This window comes from Rattus norvegicus, chromosome 16, assembly GCF_036323735.1.
Source record: "Rattus norvegicus strain BN/NHsdMcwi chromosome 16, GRCr8, whole genome shotgun sequence".
NCBI classification, from domain to species: Eukaryota; Metazoa; Chordata; class Mammalia; order Rodentia; family Muridae; genus Rattus; species Rattus norvegicus.
The window spans coordinates 6,489,716-6,513,592 of record NC_086034.1 but is presented as its reverse complement, the minus strand read 5'-3'; the positions used below and the strand labels follow the sequence as shown (position 1 = coordinate 6,513,592).

General features: G+C 52.5%; 1 protein-coding gene across 10 annotated transcripts in view; it reads left to right on the top strand.

Annotated features, from left to right (window-relative positions):
* The window catches only part of Dnah1 (dynein, axonemal, heavy chain 1), a 61,127-nt gene that overhangs the window by 9,953 nt on the left and 27,297 nt on the right, over window positions 1-23,877 (top strand). For 4 of the 10 annotated variants that reach the window (XR_005494532.2, NM_001033655.2, XM_008770978.4 and 1 more), the window contains exons 7-36: window positions 1,819-1,980; window positions 2,520-2,772; window positions 4,783-4,940; window positions 5,930-6,141; window positions 6,737-7,035; window positions 7,904-8,054; window positions 8,797-8,990; window positions 9,188-9,413; window positions 9,946-10,065; window positions 10,483-10,565; window positions 11,766-11,907; window positions 12,435-12,590; window positions 12,905-13,103; window positions 13,264-13,517; window positions 14,154-14,366; window positions 15,468-15,632; window positions 16,055-16,176; window positions 16,302-16,407; window positions 16,845-17,024; window positions 17,143-17,283; window positions 17,758-17,921; window positions 18,068-18,181; window positions 18,422-18,610; window positions 18,874-18,979; window positions 19,707-19,820; window positions 20,304-20,453; window positions 20,753-20,839; window positions 20,958-21,144; window positions 22,180-22,271; window positions 22,455-22,609. Coding sequence is in view for 9 of the 10 variants with exons in the window: in NM_001033655.2 (NP_001028827.2) it covers window positions 1,819-1,980; window positions 2,520-2,772; window positions 4,783-4,940; window positions 5,930-6,141; window positions 6,737-7,035; window positions 7,904-8,054; window positions 8,797-8,990; window positions 9,188-9,413; window positions 9,946-10,065; window positions 10,483-10,565; window positions 11,766-11,907; window positions 12,435-12,590; window positions 12,905-13,103; window positions 13,264-13,517; window positions 14,154-14,366; window positions 15,468-15,632; window positions 16,055-16,176; window positions 16,302-16,407; window positions 16,845-17,024; window positions 17,143-17,283; window positions 17,758-17,921; window positions 18,068-18,181; window positions 18,422-18,610; window positions 18,874-18,979; window positions 19,707-19,820; window positions 20,304-20,453; window positions 20,753-20,839; window positions 20,958-21,144; window positions 22,180-22,271; window positions 22,455-22,609 (4,894 nt within the window). In the remaining variant the exon portion in view is untranslated. Of the gene's footprint in view, window positions 1-1,818; window positions 1,981-2,519; window positions 2,773-4,782; window positions 4,941-5,929; window positions 6,142-6,736; window positions 7,036-7,903; window positions 8,055-8,796; window positions 8,991-9,187; window positions 9,414-9,945; window positions 10,066-10,482; window positions 10,566-11,765; window positions 11,908-12,434; window positions 12,591-12,904; window positions 13,104-13,263; window positions 13,518-14,153; window positions 14,367-15,467; window positions 15,633-16,054; window positions 16,177-16,301; window positions 16,408-16,844; window positions 17,025-17,142; window positions 17,284-17,757; window positions 17,922-18,067; window positions 18,182-18,421; window positions 18,611-18,873; window positions 18,980-19,706; window positions 19,821-20,303; window positions 20,454-20,752; window positions 20,840-20,957; window positions 21,145-22,179; window positions 22,272-22,454; window positions 22,610-23,877 lie in introns of those variants that run through there. The other 6 variants (XM_039094185.2, XM_017599982.3, XM_039094184.2 and 3 more) reach the window with 6 other exon arrangements.

Genomic DNA, 23,877 nt, shown 5'->3' with positions numbered 1-23,877 from the left:
GTGTCATGGCAGTTCACCGAGCAGGCTGCAAACAGGTTTCATTCTCAAAATGTATTAATACTGGAATCAGTCTACCTGAAGCAGGCAAGAAACAGAGTGTTTCCTTCACTCTGGACTCAAATGACAGGAATAATTTAACTAAACTGAGCCCGGTTCTCCAGTGCCTAGCAATTAAGCCATGGGAACAGGGCCACGTTAAATGCACTGAGTTCCAGCTTCCTCGCTTCACGGGGGCCCTGGCCTTGAGCAGGAACACTAGAGCAAAGAGGGGCTCACAGGAAGCATCTACCAGGGACCACTTAGATTTTGGTAGTCTCTTGGGACAGATTTTTCTATAAGTTGAGCCAAGATGAGTTTGATGTTTTCACGAAGGAAGCACCCCAGGAGGGGGAGGGCAAAGTGAAACCTGGGCAGGTGAAGGAGGTGAGGACACAGAAGTGGCCACCTTGACCCTTCTGAGAGGGCAGGCAGGGAGCATTTTCCTAGAATTTCAGCCCTTTCTTCCTTAACCCAGGCTGGAGAAGCCCCCGTTTGCTTTAGCCACTACAGGTTGTGAAGTTCTCTGGTGGGTACTATGTGTGCGTCTTACTTTTTTATAACTTATTTAGCACCAACTATGCACCAATTTCTACCCTGGTCCCAAGTCTTCACTTGTGCTTAAGATAGAAAAAAAAATGGCCCCTGCCCTTAGGGAACTGGCAACAGCATGTCCTGGTTGGGGTGAAGAATACAAAAAGAACAACAGGTTAGGAATCGCCTGGGCCAAAGATGCTACGTGAAGCAGAGGTGCTTCTCCAATGAGGAGGCGAGAATTAATCATCAGGCAGAGGTCACGACCCGTGCAAAGGGCCTGAGGCAAACGTGAGCCCAAAAGTCACAAGGATTGGCAGACATGCAGCGTATGGGCAGAGCAGTGTCTCCTTCCCTCCTGACACGAAGAGGCCAGGGGTACTTTGGGGAGGGGTTTGCTTGGCCTTGGTCACCTTAAACAGAGTCCCCTAGCTTCATCCATCATGATCCCTTGTAATGGGTCATCAACAGTGTTGTTTATAGCCCTGTGGGTTTTTGTTTTGTTTTGTTTTGCTTATGACTATTTTGTCTATATGGATGTGTATGCACCTTTTGTGTGTGTGTGTGTGTGTGTGTGTGTGTGTGTGTGTGTGTGTGTGTGTGTGTGTGCGCATCTGGTTTCATTAGAGGTCAGAGGACAGTGTCAGATCCCCAGAAACTGGAGTTACAGACAGTTGTGAGATACCATGTGAGTGCTGAGAATCAAACCCAGGTCTTCTGAGAGCAGCCGGTGCTCCTAACCACTGAGCCATCTCTCTAGCCCAACCCCACCTCTCTTTTAAAAAAAAAAAAATACTTTTTTTCTTGAGACAGGGTAGACTGAGTTTCTAGATTATCCCTGCTCTCACTTTGTAGCCATGACTTTGGCTGTCCTATTGCTTCTGTCTCCCAGAGTAGCCAGGGTCACAGGCCCGAATCCCCAGGCCCTGCACTTGGCCCACCGGGTGTTTTGCTTGGTCACACCTTTCATGGTTCCCCATCTGTCTGTGTCTCTTTGCTCTCACGAGGGTTGTGCCAAGAGGCCCAGTCCTTATGGGTCCTCCCATGGCCAAGGCTTCCTCGAAGGCCAGCTCTTCTGAGAAGAGACAGGATTGTCCCTGGCTCAGGGGGACCCGGAAACTATCCCGGAGGAAGAGGCACCAGCCAGGTGACCTCTGACATCCATTCCCAGCATCAGCTGCCACATTCAGAAGCCCCTCCCCACTTCCATGGCAGAGAATACTGGTAGGGTGTCCCCCTCTGTTTTAGAGGACCCCAAGAGTCAGGAACTGGACTACAGATGGTGTGAAGTTGGTGTCCTTGACTATGACGAAGAAAAGAAACTGTACTTGGTGCAGAAGACTGACAAGAGAGGCTTGGTGCGAGATGAGATGGGGATGCCCATCGTGAATGGAGGGGTCACCCCTGAAGGTACAAGCTTTGTACCTTCCCTGGGTGGGCCCCAGCCCCAGGCCAGCCCAGCCCAGCCTGTGCCTACAGCCCAATGCTACCAACTCATCCCTGAATTCTACCTCACTGGGGTTATTAATGAGGGCCTGTCCCTTCACCAGTCTGATTGATTGGCATGCTGGCTGGGAGCAGCTGGCCCAGTGGCTTTCAGCATGGTGTTGTAAAGGGGGCCAAAGGCTCCCAATCAGGCGTTTGGCTGGAGTAGTGTGGAGGACGGGACAAGTGAATAGTCATGCCTGTGTAACTCCTGCCAGTTCGGGGCTCTTTACTGTTTCCAACACATTTCGCATGCAGAAATCGCTGTTAACCTTATGAAGTGGGCAAAGCAGGAAATGCCATTCTGCCCATTTCACATATTTGGCTATGGGGGCATCACATGCCATTACAATGACAAATCGTTGAGAGCCAGCAGCTGAGGCACAGCTGACTCCAGGACTCCAGTCCAAAGAGCCTAACTGTGTGTCCCTTCCCTCCCCCCCGCACCCCTACCTGATTCCCAGGAAGGCCACCACTCTTGGACACCCAGTACTGGGTCCCGAGGATCCAGCTCCTCTTCTGTGCTGAGGACCCACGAGTGTTCACACAGCGTGTGGTCCAGGCCAACGCTCTGCGCAAGAACACAGAGGCGCTGTTGCTCTACAACCTGTACGTGGATTGCATGCCCACGGAAGGCCAGCGGGTCATCAACGAGCAGAGCTTGAGCAAGATAAAACAGTGGGCTTTGAGCACACCACGCATGCGCAAGGGGCCGAGGTGCGTCATGTGCTGCAGCGACCCTGGACCTCACTTTGTGGGTGGTGTTGCCAGAGAAATCGCTGAGACATCTCTGTGAGGTGATGTCATTGGGGCTTCTGTTACTGTGGTCAAACACCATGACCAAAAGTAACTTGGGAGGGAAAGGGTTTCTTTTATCTTGTACTTCCAGGTCCATCACTGAGGAAATTTAGGGCAGGAACTCAAGAAGAGCAGGAATCTGAAGGCAGGAACTGAAGTAGCGTCCACGGAGGATTGCTGCTTACTGGCTTGCCTCATGTCTTGTTCCTCGTGGCTTGATCAGCCTGTTTTTTTTTTTTTTTAATACAACTCAGGAGCACCTGCCCATGGGTGACACTGGGTTGCATTCACCCACATTAATCATTTATCAAGAAAATGCCCTACTGACTTGGCAACAGGCAGTTGATGGAGGCATTTCTCTGTTGAGGCTCCTCTTCGTAAATACCACTAGCTTGTACCAAGTTGGCACAGGTGACTTGCTGACTACATCAGGCCTTAAATTCTAAGTGTGGTCCGGCTGTCTCCAGTAGCCTCGTTGTGGAGCCTTATGGGCTCGTGAATTCTTGCTAGGTCGAAAGGGTGAGAGTGCATTGCAGATTCTTTTTAATTTCTGTGCTGAAATGTGGCTAGTGTCCTCTTCAGGCTGACCTCCTGCCATTTCGCTACACTCTCACCATGCTTTGAATAAGTTCGTACTTCCTGGCATAGCAGGAAGTCCTCAGCTTAATTTAATTTTCCCAGATACAGCCTTGAAACGGACTTTTAAAGATTTTAAATTTTATTTTTATTTTATGTGTATGAATGTGTGTGTACACACACACACACACATACACACACATATATATATATGGATATATATATGGATATATATATATATGGATATATATGCCTGGAGTCCGTGGGGGCCAAAAGAGGGAGTCAGGGCCCCTGGATCTGGAGTTCCACATGGTTGTGAGCTGCTTTATGAGCTCCTGGGGAAGAGCAGACAGTGCTCTTAACTGCTGAGCCACTCTCCAGCCTCTGAAATAGGTTTTTTTTTCTCCCAGAAGGCCCTTAGTGGGGAATTTAGAACCAGGATTCAGCATTTGATGTATTCGTTGCTACTGGGAGATGACTCCTGTAAGGTTCTCAGAGAGACAGATCTAAGGGAAATGTGTCTTTTCTGGATCTACCTAATCTTACCTATAGTGCCTCTTTTACCTCCATATTTCCTCTGTGTCCATCTGTTTTCTCAAAGTGTGAGCCCCCAATGATACCTTCGTATTGGCCGCAGCACCACATGACTCATTCTGACTTCCGCAGACTTGTGGCTCGCGTCACCTGAAGAGGATCAGTGTCTGTCATCGAGCACACGTTAGCTTATTCGCTCAGTCCTAGAATACTCCAAGAGTAGCTTCAAATGGCCGGCCTGTGCCCGTTAGGACAGAGTCTACAGTTCTTACGTTCTTTTTGTTGTTCTGAGACAGTTCTGAGCTCATCAGTTCCGCCCTGCCACGCAGATCAGGGATCACAGCATGGACCTGCTTCTCAGTGGACATTTGTGGCATTTGTGTCCTTTCCCCCATTGGGATGGAAAAGATAGGCAAAATATTGTGTTCAAGGCTGCTTTGGTGATTATCCTACATCAATAGGGTATAATACTTACCATTTTATGAGATATACTTTGGTTCAATTTTAAAATTTTTTCTTTTGAAAATTTTATTTGTTTAGTGTGTGTGTGTCTGTCTGTCTGTCTCTCTCTCTATGTATGTGTGTGTGTGTGAGTATGTGTGTGTGTGTGTACACCAAAGGACATATAGAGGTCACAGGATGACTTTTGGGAGTCTGTTCTTTCCTCCCACCATGTGGTTCCTGTGAATCAAATTACAAGCCTTGGTGCAAGCCACTGAGCCTTCTCACTGGCCCACGATTTGTTTCTGTTACCTATAAAGTGTATCACATTCATAATTTATGCTCAGGAGTGTGTGAACTCTCTCCTCTCTCTGATAGCGTCCTGGAGCACCTTAGCAGCCTGGCCAGAGAAGTGAACCTGGACTATGAACGCAGCATGAACAAGATCAACTTTGACCAGATTGTCTCTTCTAAGCCAGAGACATTCTCCTTTGTGACTCTTCCTGAAAAAGAGGAAGAAAAGGTGCCCAATCAAGGTGAGGACCACTGGATCCTGACTGCCTACCTGGCTAGCTCACCCCACCTCTGCCTCTCTTTATAGGATTTTGTTCAGTCACTAGGGCTCTCATAAACCTGGGTAAACCTCTGTGCCCACCTTGTCCCTACTATTTACACTGTTCTTTTGCCAGATGCCAGGAAATCTTGCCTGAGGAACAACTCTGTGTGTGTGTGTGTGTGTGTGTGTGTGTGTGTGTGTCCCAGTAATGTTGAAGCCACAAGGTAAGTATGTACCAGAAAAGCCATGGTCAAATGTAGATGTCAGGCACTTGATAGCCAGGCCTCAAAGACACACACACACACACACACACACACACACACACATATATATATATATGCCTTCTTCCTCCTATAACAATAACAGAGCTAGCATTGCTACAGCTCCATGGACATATAGAAGACCAAGTCTCAAGTTGCTTTGAGCCCACCCATAGATGCTGAGTACACTTCCTGATCCCAGATTCATGTGTGCGATGTGCCCAGGGTACAGGTTGGACTGTGAATAACAAGCATTCTTGGACCCAATATTCTTCTTCGGGCTCCCAGAGCGTGCTCCAGATCAGCCTCTGGCTTTTTTTTTTTTTTTTTTTTTTTTGGTTCTTTTTTTTCGGAGCTGGGGACCGAACCCAGGGCCTTGCACTTCCTAGGTAAGCGCTCTACCACTGAGCTAAATCCCCAGCCCCCAGCCTCTGGCTTTGTGTAGCAAGGGTAGGGGGGTAGGGAGGGATTTACAGGGTCACACACACCCAAAGGGGTCAATGATGACTGGCAAGCCTGGAGGGAAACTCGGGGCATGTGACTCACTATGGATCTTGGGGATACCACCAAAGGCAAGAGCAGGAAAAGGAGAGTTCTGGGAATGAAAGGAAGCTGTTACGTCTCCTCCATCAGACACTGTGTAGATGAGTGCTATGGCTCTGATGTGTGTCCCAGATGGCTCTGATGCTGGCTCTCGCCCCCTCTGCAGGGCTGGTGAGTGTCCCCGAATACCCCTTCCGGGAGCAAAAGGAGGATTTCACTTTCGTGTCCCTGCTCACTCGGTCAGAGGTCATCACAGCTCTGAGCAAAGTGCGGGCTGAGTGCAACAAGGTGACCTCCATGTCCCTGTTCCATTCCAACCTCTCCAAGTACAGCCGCCTGGAGGAATTTGAGCAGATCCAGTCTCAAACCTTCTCCCAGGTACCTGGGCATCAGAGCGTGGAGGATGGGGCCTCGGCCTCAAAGCCAGCAATCACAGGCCCCGTGGCTCCGCTGAAGTAGGACAAGGGTGGGGCGACAGTGGAGTCCATCTGCAGGCCAAGGAGAGCCAGGGTGGGCTTCTTCCTTCCCAGTCCCTCTGAGCCAACCCTAGTAGCTTTAGGGCAGATCTCCTGCCTTAAAAGGGAGAACAGGAACCCCACTCCCGTGTCACAACACTTGAGGACAAAGGTGCAAGGGGCATGGCTCCAGCCTCTCTCCACTCAGTTCTCTCTTACTCTTGTTCCTGTGTCCTCCCTTTCTACCTCTTTCTCTCCTGTGTGCCTGTCGCTTCCCCCATGGCTGTTCTGAGCCCCGTGTCTGTCCCCTGCCTCTCCAAGCATCCCCGGACCCCAGGTATCATGCTGCGGCCTGGGTCCAAAGTGCTTGGCTGAGCCTTGTAGGAGGCTCCCCTCCATCGTGGTACATGAGTCCTGAGGTGGCCACCCCACGAACCTTGCTGTGTTGTCTTTGGGCATGGCAGCTTTGGGCGGCCGGTGCCTGGGGTGGCATCTGGTGATGGACGTGTCCACACCAGGTGCAGATGTTCCTCAAGGACAGCTGGATCAGCACACTGAAAGTAGCCATGCGCAGCAGCCTCCGGGACATGAGCAAGGGCTGGTACAACCTCTACGAGACCAACTGGGAGGTGTACCTCATGTCGAAGCTGCGCAAGCTGATGGAGCTCATCAAGTACATGCTGCAGGACACGCTGCGCTTCCTGGTGCAGGACTCCCTGGGCAGCTTCGCACAGTTCATCGGCGACGCCTGCTGCAGTGTGCTTGAGTGCATAGACGACATGGACTGGGGCGAAGACCTCATCAACAGTCCCTACAAGTGAGTCCGATGCACAGAGGCACGGGGGAGGGGGCGGGTGCCCAGCATATCAAGTTCTTGACATCAGAGAGAATCCGGCCACCTCAGAAGTGTCCCCTCCAGCTCTTTTCTGTGGTCACTCTTTGAGTGACTCACGTGATAATCCTGAGCCCTTACCATGAATCCGGCTGTTGGTCTTAGGGAACTTTGAGATACAGTTCTTACTGCAAGTAGGAGGAGGCGGGCATAACAAGGTACGTCATACATACTGTGATTGCCGATTCTATGATGAACTCTGGGGATGGCCTTTGCCTGGCGGTCAGGGAAGAGGTGGCATCTGAGGCACAGGGACACTAGAGGTAATTAGCAGGACCAAATGGAGCAGGAGCACTGCAAGTAAAAAGGACTTGGGGCAGCTAAGGGAGGACAGGCTACCAAGTGGAGCTGGAAAAGAAAGGGCAGGTAGGTGTGGCCAGAGGAAACGAGACAGGGAAGAGGGCAGTCTAGACCTCCAAGAGCTTCCTGGGGGGATTCTTAGTGAGGTAGAAGCTATCCGCAGGGCCTGGCTGCGATATCATCATAGCTTTTGATGTGCCTCAGACTTCAGAAACTGATGATAGAGGGCTTCTAGGAAGAGCGTTGGGCCTTTAGCAAGTGCCTATGCTAGGCCAACCTGTCCAGTGACCTCAAGACCTTAACATGGTGCTACCTCTGTAGTCTCTCTGGGGCAAGAACCCAAAGCCTTTCCGGATGGCCCTGAGCCTTTCTCTCTAGAAAATCAAGGTTTCTGTAGTGAGGAGAAAGCAGTGCTATGCTTGAAGAGGCTCAAGAGCACAGTACTGGCAGGAAGGGTCAGGCTTTCCCAGTCAGCCCAGTTGTTTGCCTCCAGGCCCCGGAAGAATCCTCTGTTCATCGTAGACTTGGTGCTGGACAACACGGGGGTGCACTACAGCACACCGCTGGAGCAGTTTGAGGTGATTCTGCTCAACCTCTTTGACAAGGGTATCCTGGCCACCCATGCTGTGCCCCAACTGGAGAAGGTACGTGCTACAGGCTGGGCAGGGCCTGGCTGCTGAGAGCCACAGGGCGCTCTCCGCATCCAGATATTCAGCGGTCGGACAGTGCCATTGAAACATGGAAGGGCATCACAGGTACCAGAGCCGTTTGTTAGCCTTCCACTTAACAGGCAGTAGGCGTGGCTCTGAAAATTACAGCTGTCTCCTTTAATCCTCAGCACAAATGGAACTGTTAACACTGCCGCCTTGTAGACCTGGAGAAATTAACCCAGTTAAATCTACTTTACAAGACAGCTAAGTAGCAGGACCTCGGTTTGAATCTTAGACTGATTGGACGATCCTGCCACAGCCGTATCTGTCCTGTATCCCCTTTCTCCACCTCAGCTGTAGACCCAGGTGGACTTCCACACACAACCAGTACCACAGTGGAAGTCACCACACACACCCAAGCTGCACACAGCCCACTTCCCTGGCCCAAGAGCCTCCATAGCTCAAGTCCTTTCCTACATCTCCTACTGTCAGTTAAAGCAATCAGCAGCCCGTCCTTGGCAAGTCTGAATCACACCAAGCAGACAGTATATGAGCCTCACAGTAGCGTCTGCATTCGTATTAGTTTATAGTCCTTTCTCGGCCGTTGCAAGCTTTCCCCCACACCTGTGCCATATTGCCCATGTTTGCCCATGTCACTGCCCATTCAGTCTTCAGACCACTCTGCCAACCACTCCAGGGCTCATCCAGCTCTGCTTTTTCTGTTCTTTTCTTAAAGCTGGTGATGGAGGACATCTTTATCAGTGGTGACCCTCTGCTGGAGTCAGTGGGGCTTCACGAGCCACTAGTAGAAGAGCTACGTGCTAACATCACCAATGCTATGCACAAGGCCATGATACCACTGCAGGCCTATGCTAAGGAGTACAGAAAGTATCTGGAGCTGAACAACAACGACATTAGCACCTTCCTTAAGTATGTGTGTGTGTGTGTGTGTGTGTGTGTGTGTGTGTGTGAGTGCGCGCGCGTGCGTGTGTGTGTGTGTGCGCGCGTGTATCGGTGTGCACGTGTGTGTCCATCCATTCATCTGTCGGTCTGTCTGTCTGTCTGTGTGCATCCCCTCCCATCCTGCTAACCATCCTGTGCTCCCTGCACATGCTCACTGCCTTCAGGACCTATCAGACTCAGTGCCCATCAGCAGAGGAGGTTCGGGAAGTGGTAATCACCCACCTGAAAGAGAAGGAGATCCTAGACAACTCATTGCCCAGCAGCATCATCATTGGTCCCTTCTACATCAATGTCGACAACGTTAAGCAGAGCCTGTCCAAAAAACGCAAGGCCCTGGCCACTTCTATGCTGGATATCCTAGCCAAGAACTTACACAACGAGGTAGACAGTGTAAGTAACTACTGGCCTGGCCCTAGCACAGCCACACATAAGCAGCCTTGGGCACATGGGGTGCTCCCACTAGTAAGATGCCCTGGGCACAGTCTGGGGTGCCTTCAGGTGCCTGCATCTAAGAAAGGGCCTGGTTATCGTTCTGCCTTGACCCCTGCCTACCTTCATGTGTATCCATACGTCAGTAGAAGGTTGGTATCTCTATCCCTAGACTTTCAGAATCCTGGGAGGTTCTTGGGAAGCCCAGGCTGAGCTGGATTGCTCCATGAGCTGAGGGTATGCAAGTGCAGATACCGGAAACCCTAAGTTTGTTCCCGGGTCCAGAGGAGACTGAGAGGGTGGCACCTTTGCCTCAAAAGAGGTTTTAGCAACCTAGTGAGCCTGTCGGGAGTGGCTATCTTAGGAAGAAGGGCAGAGTGTGGCTGTGGTCGAATAATCGACTTCAAGGCCCTGGAGACATTGAAGAGAAACAGGTTCCAGTGTAGGCAAGGCACATAACTGTCCCCAGAACCCTCCAACCTCCACCCACTAGATCTGCGAGGAGTTCCGCAGCATCAGCCGCAAGATCTACGAGAAGCCCAACAGCATCGAGGAGCTTGCCGAGCTTCGAGACTGGATGAAGGGCATCCCTGAGAAGCTGGTGATTCTGGAGGTAAGGCAGGCACTGGCACTGGCGGCCAGGAGCCTGGTGGAGCCAGAAGTTGGGCGTACATTAGGGACCCGGGGCTGGATACATAAAACTATTGGTCAGAGACCAGGGGCTGAGACAGGCCGAGGCTGGAAGATCAGAGCCAGTAGGTAAGATAAAGCAGATAGCCAGGGACTTGTGGGGCCCAGGACAAAGTTTGTAGTGTACAGCAGGGATTCAGAGCTGTGCTCTCTGGGCAGTCAGGAGGACTGAAGGCATAGGTCGGAAGACTAGACCCAGAGATGTGTTAGCAGTGGCTCCTAGAGCCCCGGGCCTGGACCCTCTCTGAACAAAAGCGCCTTTTCCCTGGCCCCAGCCGCGTTGGAGATCCCATTCAATAACCCCCTCCCCAGCATGACTCGTCATTTCCTGCTCATGCAGGAGCGGATCGTAAAGGTCATGTCTGACTACGAGGTCATGGATGAATTCTTTTACAACCTTACCACTGACGACTTCAATGACAAGTGAGTGGGAGCAATGTTCCCCACACTGGACATTGGGTGGGGAGCAGGAGAAGCCAGGCTGCAGTGGTGCTCTAAAGGGCCAGCTGTTGCAAGCTGTGAAATCACAGCAGAAACGCCCTGTCAAGACACACTAAACCACGGCTGCACTGAGAGCCTGGAGCAGGCAGGGACGAGAGGTTTGTGGGCAGAAGGAAATCACGTGGGAGTAAGTTCTCTTAGTCAGGGATCCTGTCACTGTCAGTGGTCTTGTATATACATATACATGTATACAGTGAGGGAAAGCAAACATTAGAACAAACCCCTCTCTCAGCTCTGCCTTACTGATGAAGGTCCAACACGTCAGCCTGACAAGGCATCGTGTTCAGATAAAACCGTCGCAGGGGCTGACATCTCTGAGCCTCTTGCAGTTAGAACCCTTTGAGACCACGTGTCAGGTGGTAGAGGGAGTTGCTTGTGTGCTGGAAGCTGGTCTGATGGCCCCGGCTGGTCAACAGTATAAAGGCTAGCAACTAGACTTGATTTAGCTTCGTCTGAAATCCCTGGGATTTCATAGGAAATATCTTGGCTGAGGTTTCTGTCGCTGTGATAAAACGCCATGACCAAAAGCAGCTTAGAGAGGAGGGGTTTATTTTCTCTCACAGTTGCGTATCACACTCTATCAGCAAAGGCAGTCAGTACAGGAACCTGGAGACAGGAGCTGATGCCGAGGCCATAGAAGAGTGTTACTTTCTGGCTTTCACCACCCCGTGGCTTGCCCAGCCTGCCTTTTTATAACACCCAGGACTAGCAGCCGAGGAGTAGCACCACCCACAATGGGCTGATCCCTCTAACATCAATCACTAATGAAGAGAACAGCCTATAGGCTGCCTACAGCCAGATCTTATGGACAGTCCCCCGATAGAAGCTCCCTCCTCTCTGATTATTCTAGTAATGTCGAGTTGACTTAAAACTAGTCAGCACACTTGATATCACTCTCTTGTTATTTCTGCTTTGCCCTTTTGCATGGGCACACTCCCCAGTTCCCTATTTCCAACTAGATCCAGCTGACAGCTGGATTCTCCCATTCTACTCCAACCCAACCCTGCTCACAGCCTAGCTGCCTAGACTTGGGGCCTGGGCCCATGGAAAGGTGACCCTTCCTGTCCATCCTATCACTTCAACTGTGACATCTCCTCAAATCCTGATCCTCTTTCCTGCCAGGTGGGCTGCCAACAACTGGCCCACGAAGATCCTCGGGCAGATAGATATGGTGCGGCAACAGCATGTTGAGGATGAGGAGAAATTCCGCAAAATCCAGCTCATGGACCAGAACAACTTCCAGGAGAAGCTGGAAGGGCTTCAGGTGGGGCTTGGCTTAGGGCCTTCCTAGGAACTGCTTTCCATCTGTCTGTCTGTCTGTCTGTCTCTCTCTCTCTCTCTCTCTCTCTCTTTCTCTCTCTCTCTCTCTCTCTCTCTCTCTCTCTCTCTCTCTCTCACACACACACACACACACACACCATACAATGCTGTCCTACGTCTAGCATTTAGGAGATGCAATGTCAATGTATGGTAGATGACTAGATGAACATATTTTTAAAATGGCTGAAGGAATGAACTGAAGGGCAAAGAGAAGCCTGGATAGAACATTTCAGAAAATTTAACAATAATGGACCCAATCCTCTTGATTATGTAACTGGCACCCCAATGAGCATGGCATTCAAAGATTCACATCTGTTCCCAATCCTGGGACAGCCTGCCTGTGATTGGCCAGCAGCTGGCTCACTACACAACGAAGTTCTCTCAGAGCTAGGAGTCAGTGCCCTGGGTATGTGAAATGCGTGCTCAATCGTAGGATTCTGGTGCATTTGACTCTGGCTCTTTGGCCCACAGCTGGTGGTGGCTGGCTTCTCCACCCATGTGGAGATTGCACGAGCACACGAGATTGCCAACGAGGTGCGGCGGGTCAAGAAGCAGCTAAAGGACTGCCAGCAGCTGGCGATGCTGTACAACAACCGCGAGCGCATCTTTGGCTTGCCTATCACCAACGTAGGCTTCCTATGGGCTTTTGCCCTACTTCCTGCTATGGGGTAGGGCTTGGCATGTTGGGGTAGAAGTGAGCTGGCTGTAAGGTAGAGCTAAACCTCTTGGCTATGGGGATGGACAGTATAAACAAGCAGAAGGCTTCAGGGGGAGGCGGGGGTCAGTCTAGACCTTGGAAGCTCAGCAGCCAGAGCTTACATATAGCAGGAGAAAGGAAGTCCTAACTGGGTCCTTGCGGGCAAGAGCAGAGAAGCAGATGTAGAGATGATGTGGAGAAAAGCCAGTGAGCATCCTGACAGTCTCGCCCTCTGCCCCTGTAGTATGACAAGCTCTCAAGAATGGTGAAGGAATTCCAACCCTACCTGGACCTCTGGACCACAGCCTCAGACTGGCTGCGCTGGTCTGAGAGCTGGATGAACGATCCTCTGTCAGCCATTGACGCTGAGCAGCTGGAGAAGAACGTCATCGAGTCGTTCAAGACCATGCACAAGTGCGTGAAGCAGTTCAAGGACATCCCAGGTAGCTAAGGATGCCTGCTGGGGGGCCCGTGCAGTCCTGATGTCTTTTGTAGGATGGCTTTGCTCTTCCCCACCCACTGCTGGTCAGAGAGCATGACTATTCCTTTTCTGTGGACTGAGCCTATCCTCTCTCTCTGCACTGGCTGACTTTCACCCGGCAGCCTGCCAGGATGTGGCTTTGGATATCCGAGCACGCATAGACGAGTTCAAGCCGTACATACCGCTGATCCAAGGCCTGCGCAACCCTGGCATGCGGAACCGCCACTGGGAGGTGCTGTCCAATGAGATCAACATCAACGTCAGGCCCAAGGCCAACCTGACCTTTGCCCGCTGCCTTGAGATGAACCTTCAGGACTATATTGAGAGTATCAGCAAGGTGGCTGAGGTGGCTGGCAAGGAGTATGCTATTGAACAGGTAGGTCCCCAACCACTAGCAGGCCTGATCCACTGCTTAGACCCCGCTGACTAGGCTGATCTCTAGCCCCTGCAATGACGGCCACTTGGGAGGGTAACCGTAATGCTTTCCCGGGGTCGCAGGACATTTTATTAAAAGTTAATAATGTGGGTAGAGTGCTTGGCATAGTGCCCACCATTGCTATATTACTCAGTTTCCCTGCCAAGAGTTTAAAGAGGAGCTAATAGCATTGTCATCATTTAACAGATGGGCACAAGACTTGAGAATGCAGTCAGCCTAGATGCACGAGCTTAATTCCCCGCACTGTCACTAATTAATTAATTAATCAATTAATTAGAAAACCTTAAGGCTCAGGGGGGTTCAGCAGCACCCAAAATAATATTCTTTAGGTGTGAGCAAACTCCTAACTGTCACCCAAGTACCTCTCATGTTGCACATATGTGAGCTTGAGTCGACCCCACATCCAGATAGAGGCCCGCTGGGGACTTGCTGCTTAGGGGAGCTGGGACTGTTTGGCAGTGTGGCTCACGCAGAGCCATGGCCTGGCAGAGTGCTCTGTCCTCTGCCCAGTGCTGGTCGGACAGCGTGACCACCAGTCCTTCCCAAGCGCACAGCTCTGACTGTTCCCTACCACAGGCACTAGACAAGATGGAGAAGGAATGGGCTTCCATCCTGTTCAACGTGCTGCCCTACAAGGAGACAGACACTTACATCCTCAAGAGCCCAGATGAAGCCTCGCAACTGCTCGATGACCACATCGTCATGACTCAGAGCATGTCTTTTTCACCGTACAAGAAACCCTTTGAGCAGCGCATCAACTCCTGGGAGACCAAACTGAAGCTGACCCAGGTGGGCCTTCCTCCCGTGGTCCTTCCCTCCAAAGGAGCACTGTCCACCGAGTGGCACCTGCTGTATTTGGGTGTAGCCTGCTGCACCTGTCTGCCCCAGCCCCTGGCTCTCTGACAAGCCTCCATCTGGAAGAGGGTACCGGGATGGATATGGCCATCCGTGGAGGAGGTCTAGCTCCTGAAAGAGGCAGTAAGGGCCGTGGAAGGAGTGAAGCTTAGTTAAACAATGTGGCTGCCTATGCTTGGGACAGTCTAGCCCTTGGAACTTTGTGGGCTGGACACAGTGAGACTCCGAGGCCCCTCTGTATCCTTTCCCACCCTGTCCGGAGCCTCCCACCCATCTCACTTTGTGATACTTTGAGACAGGGGCCAGGGTGTATGGGACAACAGATGTGTCGGGCTTTCAAGACCAGTGGCAGGGGCTGCCCAATGATGCCTGGGTGTGTCTCACAATACATATGCCCCTGAGGCCAGACGTCAGGTGAAGGAGGAATTCTCTATACAGCACTGACCCTGGGCTTCCCTGCTGTGTGCACGTGTGCATGCGTACGAACACACACACACACACACACACACACACACACACACACCCCTGTAATTCCAGCCCTACCTCCTCTCTCCCCCTAAGCTTAGCACAAACAACTCATTAACTCACCCACACCTGTCTGCAAGATCTTCCCAGTGAGGCTCTTGCTCGGAACCTATTAAAGGGCTTCACACAGATTGGGACCTTAGTGACTCAGAAACAAAATGACCACTAGTGGATTCCTCAAGAACAGGAGCCCATGCCCACTTCCCCTGATCATCTCAGTGTCCATTTAAGCCTGGCATGGCCCTGACACAGAGCTAACCATGGTGTCCACCTCATGAGCAGAGATTAATGAATCAGTTTGCAGTGATAGGAAGAAATGAGGTAAATCCCAAGTGTAGAGCTGGAAGGCAGAAAGGAAAATGGCTCCACGTAACATTACCTAGTAGACGCTAACACCGATGTGGGTGCTCTGCACTGCACTCTGAGGGGATGAAATGTCTCCATCATGGACACTAAACCCCACCCCGAGCCCTCACCTCTGGAGGTTCATGCCCCACCCCTCTTCTCCAGGAGGTGCTAGAGGAGTGGCTGAACTGCCAGAGGTCCTGGCTCTACCTGGAGCCCATCTTCAGTTCTGAGGACATCACCCGGCAGCTGCCCGTGGAGAGCAAGCGCTACCAAACCATGGAGCGGATCTGGAGGAAGATCATGAAGAATGCCTATGAAAACCGGGAGGTGAGGGGGATGGGAAGGCAGCTCAGACCCCCAAGGGTCCTGATCACATTGCTGGGGACTTCTCAGTCTTTCCCCTCCCTAAACAAGGATTAAAGACCAATCCAGAGGTGTTGTTTGTGGCTCATGTCCTCGGACATGGACCCCAGAGATGCTCCTTAGAAACAGTTGTTTTAGCATTTTGCTGTCCTCCAAGTCTGAAGCAAGACAGCTCCTTGGTCTTCTTCCGCCCCTTTTATGACTGCAGAATGGTTTCTTGGGTTGCTGGAGGCAATGCCGAGCCTAGGAATCAATTTCCTGCCCCTTACGCCCTCTGGTGATGTCTGGCTGGCATGGGCACTGTCTAATGAGCCCATCTTGCCGCCTCCCAGCTGACTGTGCTCACCTCCCCCTCTCGCTAACCCCGGTGCGTCTGCTTCCTGCAGGTAATCAATGTGTGCTCTGACCAGAGGCTGCTGGACAGCCTCAGGGACTGCAACAAGTTACTGGACCTGGTACAGAAGGGCCTCAGCGAGTACCTGGAGACCAAGCGGACTGCCTTCCCCAGGTAGGCACCACAGCCTAAGTCCACGCTGTGGGCCGTCAACTGTTCTGCTATGTCAGAGGTGCTGGGGCTGCCAGGGCCTAACAAGTCCGCCTGACCTTTTCTCTTCACCTGTTTTCCCTTGGAAGATTCTACTTCCTGTCAGATGATGAACTACTGGAGATCCTGTCACAGACAAAGGACCCCACAGCCGTGCAGCCCCACCTGCGCAAGTGCTTCGAGAACATTGCCCGGGTGTGTGGCTAGGCCAGGGCACTCTCCAGAGGAGACTGTTCTCCTCCCATGGCAAGCCCTCTTAGAGATGAGGCAGCAAGACAGACCCCGATCCTCAGAGATATGCCTGGGGCTGGTGGGAAGAAGGTTAGGTAAAGAACCCATTCCTCCTCTTCGGCCAGGGTCCTAACTCAGCCAGAAGCTCCTGTCCTCCCAAATACTGAGATCTGCGAAGGGTGAAAACAGAGGGCAAGTTTAGACTCATTTCCCAAGGGCTTAAACACACCCTGACAGATTGCTGTCAGGGAAGGCCCCCATGAAGGCAAACCCTGGGGGCGCGCCCCAGCACAGAGCTAGCTCCTCTAAGGGGCAAGAGTCTGGCCAGGTCAGACTGGGCTAAGGGCTGGCCCTCTGGTACACCAGGGTAACTCACTTCTACCCACCTCTGTCGCCCATAGCTGCTGTTCCAGGAGGATTTGGAGATCACACACATGTATTCGGCAGAGGGGGAAGAGGTGAAGCTGTCCTTCTCCATCTACCCCTCCAGCAATGTGGAGGACTGGCTGCTGGAGGTGGAGCGTAGCATGAAGGCCAGTGTGCACGACATCATCGAGATGGCCATCAAGGCCTACCCTACAGTGAGTGCAGCCGTCCAGCGTGCTCCCTCCTCGGTGCTCTCTGCCCCAGCCCGCAACCCAGCCAGCAAGGGTTAGAGTTGACAGCACCTGGGTCAGCCTGCTCATGTTGTCTTTCCAGATGCTCAGAACTGAGTGGGTTCTGAGCTGGCCGGGCCAGGTGACCATTGCTGGTTGCCAGACATACTGGACATTGGAGGTAGCCCAGGCACTTGAGGCCAGCAGCATCAGTAGCAGCCTCTTCCCCCAGCTCTCCAAACAGGTAGAACTAAAAAGGATTGGTGCTTCCCCCACCCACCCAGTTCTCCTAGCAGCATTCTCCTGCATCAAGCCTGAAAGAGACCAGAGGTCAGGTCCCAGGAGCAGATCAGACTCTGTAGCACCAGCAAGAAGGGACCTAAGGAGGGCTCTGAGACGAGGCAGGTGCCCCTCCTTTAATGATTAGCGAAGCGGTCACCAGGTTCTTCCTGTCCCATCCCTTGGGCTCCCCACAGTCCATGCTTCTCGCCGCACTGCAGACTCTATTTCCAGCCACGAGCATGCAAACAGATTGTACACCACAGAGGCAGGTCCCACGTGTGTGACTCGTATGTTCTCCCGTCTTCCTCTACTCCCATCTCAGATCAGTAGAAGCCTCCAGAATGTAGACACTGTTCCTGGCAGAAGCCCTCCCTCTGTGCGAAGGGTGAGGAGCTATAGATCTCAGGTCTCTACAGTGACTTCCTGATCCTTTCAGCTCAGTGACCTGGTGGCCCTCGTGCGGGGGAAGTTGTCCCGCATGCAGCGGATGGTGCTGTCGGCACTCATCGTCATCGAGGTCCACGCCAAGGACGTGGTGAGCAAGCTGATTGACGAGAACGTGGTCAGCGTACATGACTTTGAGTGGATCTCACAGCTCAGGTGAGGGCCAGGGTGGAAGAGGCTGGGGTTGTCCCTCCCACCAAGCAGAGACGAGACAGACATGGGTACTTTTGTGTCCTCGTGCTCCAGAAGAATCCCTTCTTTTAACTGTTCACCTGCCCTCTGGCCCGTGGCCCCATGTCCAGGTACTACTGGACAAATAACGACCTGTACATCCGTGCTGTGAATGCGGAGTTCATCTACGGCTACGAGTACCTCGGCAACAGTGGGAGGCTGGTGATCACACCCCTCACTGACAGGTGAACCCTCCCAGCTGGGTCGGCCAGCCCCGTGGATGGCCAAACAAAGCTCGGCAAGGCTCGAAAATCACCACCCAGGCAGCCAGTCCCAGGCTCCAGTCCCAACCCTGGCGGTCAGGACTGGCACACTTGTGCCTCAGAGGTGTGAGGAGGAGGAAGAGCTGCTGGTCCACAGAGTCCTGAAGGAGGAAGCACCCCAGGCAGGCTGTGGCCCATTTCTATCTGCTCTCATTCCCACAGGTGCTATCTGACCCTGACAGGAGCCTTGCACCTCAAGTTTGGAGGTGCCCCAGCTGGCCCAGCTGGCACAGGGAAAACAGAGACCACAAAGGACCTGGGGAAGGCCTTGGCCATACAGACAGTTGTGTTCAACTGCTCCGACCAGCTCGACTTCATGGCCATGGGCAAGTTCTTCAAGGGTCTGGCCAGGTGAGGCTGGATGTGAGATGGCACAGGACACGGACAAGTAGGGGAGAACACTGGCCAAGAGGAGCCTCACAAGGGACAGGATGAAGTGACAGGAGTCAAAGGCCCAGTTCAGTGGGGTGGGGGCAGGGGGGGAGCATTAGATTGTTGTTGAGGTGATGATCACCACTGAGAGCTTCCTCCCCAGTGAAGTCAGAAAGTGGCTGGAAAGAGGTACCACATGTCCTCCAAGTGCACTCCCTACCCAAATGCCTTGCTCTATCTAGTGCGGGGGCCTGGGCGTGCTTTGATGAGTTTAATCGGATCGACATCGAGGTGCTGTCCGTGGTGGCACAGCAGATCACCACCATCCAGAAAGCACAGCAGCAGAGGGTGAGCCCTGGGCACCCTAGAGGGATGGTACTGCCCTTCATAACCCTTAGTGCTATGTTTAGAGGGGTTTTATAATCAGTCCCAAATGCCAAATCCTTACCTCAGTCCATGGTCAGGTAAAGGGAGTCTCTTCCTATATAAAGGGTTGGGGGGAGGGGTTGGGGGGAGGGGTTGGGGATTTAGTTCAGTGGTAGAGCCCTTGCCTAGGAAGTGCAAGGCCCTGGGTTCGGTCCCCAGCTCCGAAAAAGAAAAAAAAAGGAAAAAAGAAAAAAAATAAGTAAATTTAAAAATAAAATAAAATAAAATAAAGGGTTGGGGGGGTGGTTCCAGGCTATTGGTCCTTTGAGCAGCCTTGTTGATCACAGTAGTCAAATGACAAGAGCTGAGAGGCTGACAGACCCCACCTGAAGTAACGCCCAAGGTTTTGTTCTTGGTTGAGTTTGGGTAAATCTGAAGGGGTCAGTCAGAATTGGACTAGTAGATGGACGGAAGCAGCAATGGTGTGGAAACCTCTGAGAACCTGGGACCAGGACCTGGGAGTCCATGGGTGATCAGTAAGACCTAAGGTTTTAGGCTAGATTCCGGGGGAAGATCTAACCCGTGACCAGGAGTCCAGTCTGGCTGACCTCTGATGTCAGGTCAATGGCATGGCAGAGCCCAGTCAGAGGAGGTGAAGGTCTGGGTGTCTTCTCTTTAATGTGGGCCAACCCCTTTACCCCACATACAGGTGGAACGCTTCATGTTTGAGGGTGTTGAAATCCCCCTTGTACCATCCTGTGCTGTGTTTATCACCATGAACCCAGGGTATGCTGGCCGCACAGAGCTGCCTGACAATCTGAAGGCAAGTTCAGGCCCAGGGTGGCCAGAAGTTAACAGAGCTTTAGGCTGGACCCTGAGAAGTTAAAGCTCTGATTTGAGAACACGTAGCTAGCTTCCTGGCATGAGGAACTGGGATTCCCTTTGGTGGCACTTCTGTCCAGGAAACCCTTTGGACCACACCCAGCCGCAGAGCTGGGAGGCGCTGGACTTGTCTTCAGGGCATAGGCGAGGTCTGGGGTTCCAGTGGGGTTGGACTTGATAGAGGGTGCTAAGGTGGATCTGTGAGAAAAATAGGAAGACAGGAACCAAGAGTGGCCTGCTCCTGGGGAAGGTGTCATCAACACAGAGCACCTGTTTCTAACGGTAAGAGCTCCACAGCTCAGTGTGGCAAGTGTGGTACAGAGAGTCCCAGCATTAGCTATGAATCAGACAGTCCAGAGAGTATATTAAGTCCCTGGGTGGGGCTGTGATGTGTCTACCTTTCCTGTGTGTGTTGTATGTTCAGGCCCTCTTCCGACCTGTGGCCATGATGGTCCCCGATTACGCCATGATTGCTGAGATCTCACTCTATTCCTTTGGCTTCAATGAGGCCAATGTGCTGGCTAAGAAGATCACCACCACCTTCAAGCTGTCTTCTGAGCAGCTCAGCTCCCAGGTAAGGCCCTGCATAATTCCACAGCCCCTGATTGAAGTATTGCCCCCTCTGTGAGAGTGCTTCAGAATAGGGACTCCTGTAGCCAGAGGACTATTGGGATGGTGACCTAGAAGGTGCCAAAGCAGCCCAAAGGAGAGCACCTAGCCCAGTATGCAGGTGAGTAGCCACAGCAGACCTGTGAGCAAAATGACATCTCAGCTCCAAGATGGGTGGTGAGGCATTAGCCGGGTTCCATGTGGAAGGCCATGTTCGCAGGGCAGCGTCCGCACTCACAGGCCCCTTTTGTGCGGTGTGTACAGGACCACTATGATTTCGGGATGAGAGCCGTGAAGACTGTCATCTCAGCAGCCGGGAACCTTAAGAGAGAGAACCCTACCATGAATGAGGTGAGGTCTACCCACAGTGCTCCCGGGAGGAAGGCTTTTGGAAGATCCTGACACACAGGGCTGCATGGGTGGGGGACCCAACCCACCATTGTGAAGCCCTTTTGGGCCCCCACTACAGGAGCTGATCTGCCTTCGGGCCATCCGGGATGTGAATGTACCCAAGTTCCTGCAGGAAGACCTCAAGCTCTTCTCGGGGATTGTGTCTGACCTGTTCCCTACCACCAAGGAAGAGGAGACCGACTATGGCATCCTGGACCAGGCCATCCGCAAGGCCTGTGAGAAAAACAACCTCAAGGATGTGGAGGGTGAGCTGCCAGCTCCGGATCCTACAGACCCGTGGGGTTCCAGTCTAAGGAAGTATTGGCTTCAGCCACCTTCCAGAGTTAGAGACAGGGACAGGGCAGTGCTGTATCAGGGCCCCTCATCGCTGACCTGGATTTCTCTTTCCTAGTGCTCTCCAGGTGAAGGACAGCATGTCGTTTTACTGAGACCTCACAGTCTAGGTTCTCTGCCCGTGGTAGGAACCATTCCAACCCAAGGTCCCCTGTCTAGCCTTGCTTCATCCAGCAATGAGTCTTCGTCGAGTGTCTTAGTTAGGGTGTCCATTGCTGTGACAAAACACCCTGACCGGAAAAACTCGGAGAGAAGGGGGTTTATTTTGCCTCGTAAGTCTCGGCTCACAATCCATCACTGGAGGAAGTGAGGAGAGGAACCTGAAAGCAGTCACTGAAGCAGACACCATGGAGGGGTGCTGCTCGCTGACTTGCTCCCTTCGCTTGCTCAGCCCGGATCACCAACACAGATGGCACTGCCCACCATGACTGGGGCCCTCCCACACTAGCCATCAATCAAGAAAATGTATCCATGCACTTGCCCACAGCCCAGTATGACGGGAACATTTTCTCAGTTGAGGCTCCCTCAGCCTGGTCACCACATGTGCATGCAGTCAAAGCTCTTGATCTCTCCACAGTCTCCAGGCAGTTTCTCCCTCTTCCTCTCTCAGTGCCTCCCAGACGGTCCTTAGGGGTGGGACTCTCTAAGGAAGGATATCTGTGCACACAGGCGCTCTACTAGGTCTGTTGATGAGCTCATCTCGGCCCTGCAGGACCTGTACCTCCGTGCTCCCTGTTCCGTGTGTAGCTTAACACTCCCTTCCCTGGCTGCCCACCCTGCATTTCACCTGCTCTGTCTACGGCATGGGCGTTACTGCCTTCTCCACTGTGCTCATGAAGACACAGAGGCTCGGGGCTCAAGTGATTCACCTATAATGACACAAGCTACCCTCAGAGCCATGGTCCGATTCCATCCTTTAACCTGTGTTCCCCCGCCTCGTCCCCTAGGCTTCCTGATCAAGTGCATCCAGCTGTACGAGACCACAGTGGTACGGCACGGCCTCATGCTTGTTGGACCCACCGGCTCTGGCAAAAGTAATGTAAGCAGAGCCAAGCATGGCCGGGGTTGGGCTTGGGAGGCATGCGTCTCCATCAAGGGCATCAGCTCCACCTGTACTCCTCTGATGTCGGGACTGCCTTCCCCACTTCCTGTAGTCCCCCAGCCCACTGCATTCCTGCTCTCTGAGAACCAGGAGAGTCACTTTCTGGTGGTGATTCCCCAGTGTTACAGAATCCTGGCAGCTGCCATGACATCGCTGAAAGGGAAGCCATCCATTAGTGGTGGCGTGTACGAAGCTGTCAACTACTACGTGCTCAACCCCAAGTCCATCACAATGGGTCAGCTGTATGGGGAGTTTGACCTGCTCACCCATGAGTGGTGAGTGACCCCCAAGCTGCTCCCCGTGACACGCTCCCTGCTGCCTGCAGTGGCAGTGAAGTGTTTAAGCTCTCCGCAGAATGCCTGGGATAACACACACCATCCCACTTCCTCCCTTAGCGACTTTCCTCATCTCGGTCATTGGCACAGCGATGACAATAAGGGCAGGGTCATGGTGGCAAGGAAAGGGACTTGACCCACAGAATGTGCCAGGGAACAGTGGCTGGCATGGGTGAGCATTCAACAAGTGCTGTCTTCACCCTGGGAGAAGCTGGAGAGGTCACTTCCAGGCCTCGCTCCCAAGCTAGGACATGCATTTTAGGGAGATGCATGCATCTGGGAGAAGGGCAGCTGAGGGAGGCAGCCTTGAACGCTAAAACCCAAGGCTCTTGGGAAGCAACAACAACACAAAAGACGACCCCCCCGAGCGTCTTGTCTGCTCTGTCCCTCCGGTCTCCCATCTGCTGCTGGAAGTGTGTGCTTAGCCGTGGTGCCCTGTAAACCAGTAACTGCTGGCACCACTAAGGACAGCGTCACCTTCCTCTTCCAGTGTGTCTGCTCAGCCTCCATTTCTGTTTAAAGGTCTTTCCCATGTCCACTAGAGACTCACGTGAGTGGTGGTGGGGTCCACAGGTCAGCTCAGGAAAATGTCCCACGGAAGAAAAATATTTAACTGTATCTCAAAGCATGCTAAAGAAGACTTTATTTGGGACCATGACCACAAATATAGAAACCAGCTGGGCAGGGTCTCAAGATTGGGGACAGAATGGACTCAACTCCAAATACAGCATGGGCCAGTGGGGCAGGGTAAACACTAGTGGATAGAAAATTTCTGAGAGGGCACATCGGAGGTAAGGGTGTTTGTGGCTAAACTGACCTCACAGGATTCTTGCTTAAGATGGGTCAAGTGGTCAGATCTCACCTGCAGGAGGAGGGGCGTAGAGGCCTGAACAGGTGTTGAGGTGGGTAAGTCTGTGAGGTGAGGGCTTGTCTAGCTGACGTCACAGGGCTGGTTGCTAATGATGATTTCATGGGGAAGCGCATATATGGGCCTGAGAGACTCAAAAACCAAGCGGAGACTCTTTACCTGACTGGTGAAAACTGAGTCCTTCTCAGGTTAGGAAGCAGAACCTTCTCCATCTCCTCCCACCTCCCCTCTCCACCTCTTCCTCCCACTGGGACACCACCATTCACCTTCATGCACTGTGACTTGCGTGGGAACTCAGCAGGGGTGAAGTCATGGTCCCTAAACCGGGTTACGCCGAGAG